The 1778-nt window shown below is 38.1% G+C and overlaps 1 protein-coding gene across 1 annotated transcript; it reads right to left on the minus strand.

Moving 5' to 3' along the window:
- Window positions 1-742: 742 nt before the first annotated feature.
- On the minus strand, window positions 743-1306 carry lhb (luteinizing hormone subunit beta). The gene is made up of 2 exons (XM_007243803.3): window positions 1118-1306; window positions 743-1004 (listed from the first exon to the last, which is right to left on the minus strand). Exons 1-2 carry the CDS (start codon window positions 1304-1306, stop codon window positions 765-767), a joined length of 429 nt encoding a protein of 142 aa, XP_007243865.2. The 3' UTR covers window positions 743-764.
- Between the last annotated feature and the right edge of the window lie 472 nt (window positions 1307-1778).

Raw genomic sequence — 1778 nt, forward strand, 5'->3', positions numbered from 1 at the left:
GTGCAGAACCATCTTGTAACAGGGGGGGAGCGTGAGCCAACACCACATGCGAGGTTGTTCAACGAGCAGGTAGAGAGGAAGTGACAGTTTAAATAGGGAAGGAAGTGGGAGGAGTGAGGGCGTGGATCAACTCCCAAAACTAAGCTATAATACATAGCTCCACTTGGTGGTTTGTAAAGGCATTTTAGCAGCTGCTCCCTTAATCCAATTAATTTGCCTGGCAGAAACCTTCCTCATTTTGCCTTAATCTGCATGAACCCATCGGTGCTCTGAACCAGCCACAAATCTCTTCACAGTACGTTGATCAAGCATACGTTTTCATGACATATCTAATGTTTTCAAATCTTTTCCAAGGCATTGCACTTCAGATACCTAAATGAATCTGCATAAACACTAAACATTTCTATATGCTTATATTTGTTCAAATGAGAATACGTTGCAAAATAACAAACACCTGACTCTAAATGAAGTTAAAACTGAGGCCACTAATACAATTTGTTTCAAAACTTTTTTCAAAAAAAGATACTGCAACTTAAACTACACAAGCAACTTTGCTTTGTTAATTGTGGCGATAATGGTGTAGTATTTGTATTTTTAATATCATATTTACAATAATAATAATACACTATTAATTACATCTAAACCCAAAAAAGGCAAAATGTTTTAAAGAGAAATGTATTTATTGTATCCAGAGTGTACTGTTTACTGTATATTCTGTAATACAAATACAGATGCTTCTTAAATAAACACATGCTGATTGATGTTTAGTAGTCGACAATGAACTCTCTCTGCGTCATGCAGAAATCTGGCTTTAGGCTTTCAATGGTACAGTCAGAGGTGTCCATGGTGCACAGGCTGCAGTCACAGCTGAGAGCTACAGGATATGTGACATGAGGGTCAACACCAGGGGGACAGTCAGGCAGGCGAACAATTTCATAGCGAACATCCCTATAGGTGCACACATGCTGATAGATGGTGGAGAATGGGCTCTTGTACACCGGCTCCTGTATAAAACACATTCAGAAATGATTATACTGTTTTTTTTTTTTTTTTTACAAAAAAAATCATGAAACTTTGTCCTGTAGGTTTTATATCGTTAGTGAAATGTAGTGTTCACCTTGGTGAGGCAATGTCCACTGCAAATAGTGGTCTGAAACACTAGGCATTTTGGGCAGCCTTCCTTCTCCACAGACACAGTCTCATTGACAGGCTCACAGGGCTGTAGTAGATAGCTCTGAGCAGGGATGATGAGTAATGTGCCAAAGTGCAATAGGATAATGAAGGTACAAATTGGAAAAGCAGCCATCCTGCAAAAAAACAAATAAGAAAGCAGTCAGATTCACATTAAAAGCAAAGTGGATGTACCTGTTCATTGCCACTATAAAAATACATTTACATTTGTTTAATTGCAACTGAGTTAAATGTCCTACTCCAGGGCTACTGATCTTATTTTGAAAATGTTTCTGTGATGCTCAGCAGGCTGTTTCCTTGAAGTATCAGTGCAAACTGCATCTTGACACATTTATATATGAGTGTGTGCACAGAACTGCACCGTTGATTTATTTTTTTTCCTTTTAACAGTAAGTAGAGTGGCCTTGCATGGATCACATTAATCTTAGAGGGATTTAACGTAAATCCACTGTTAAAAAGACATCCCATTTCATCAAGGTTACTCTTGACTGTAATATGACACTAACAACCTGATGTTCATCTTGACCTGTACCACATCTAAAACATCCTATGCCAAAAGGATTAATGAACCACTTTTCTTTGCCATT

Source organism: Astyanax mexicanus, chromosome 7 (assembly GCF_023375975.1).
Source record: "Astyanax mexicanus isolate ESR-SI-001 chromosome 7, AstMex3_surface, whole genome shotgun sequence".
NCBI classification, from domain to species: domain Eukaryota; kingdom Metazoa; phylum Chordata; class Actinopteri; order Characiformes; family Acestrorhamphidae; genus Astyanax; species Astyanax mexicanus.

What these genes read in the sequence shown, in the direction of transcription:
- lhb (XM_007243803.3), bottom strand. Translation starts at nt 1,306, where the DNA reads ATGGCTGCTTTTCCAATTTGTACCTTCATTATCCTATTGCACTTTGGC. An exon ending in GTGGACATTGCCTCACCAAG is followed by an intron (nt 1,005 to 1,117) that starts GTGAACACTACA and finishes TGTTTTATACAG; the next exon opens with GAGCCGGTGTACAAGAGCCC.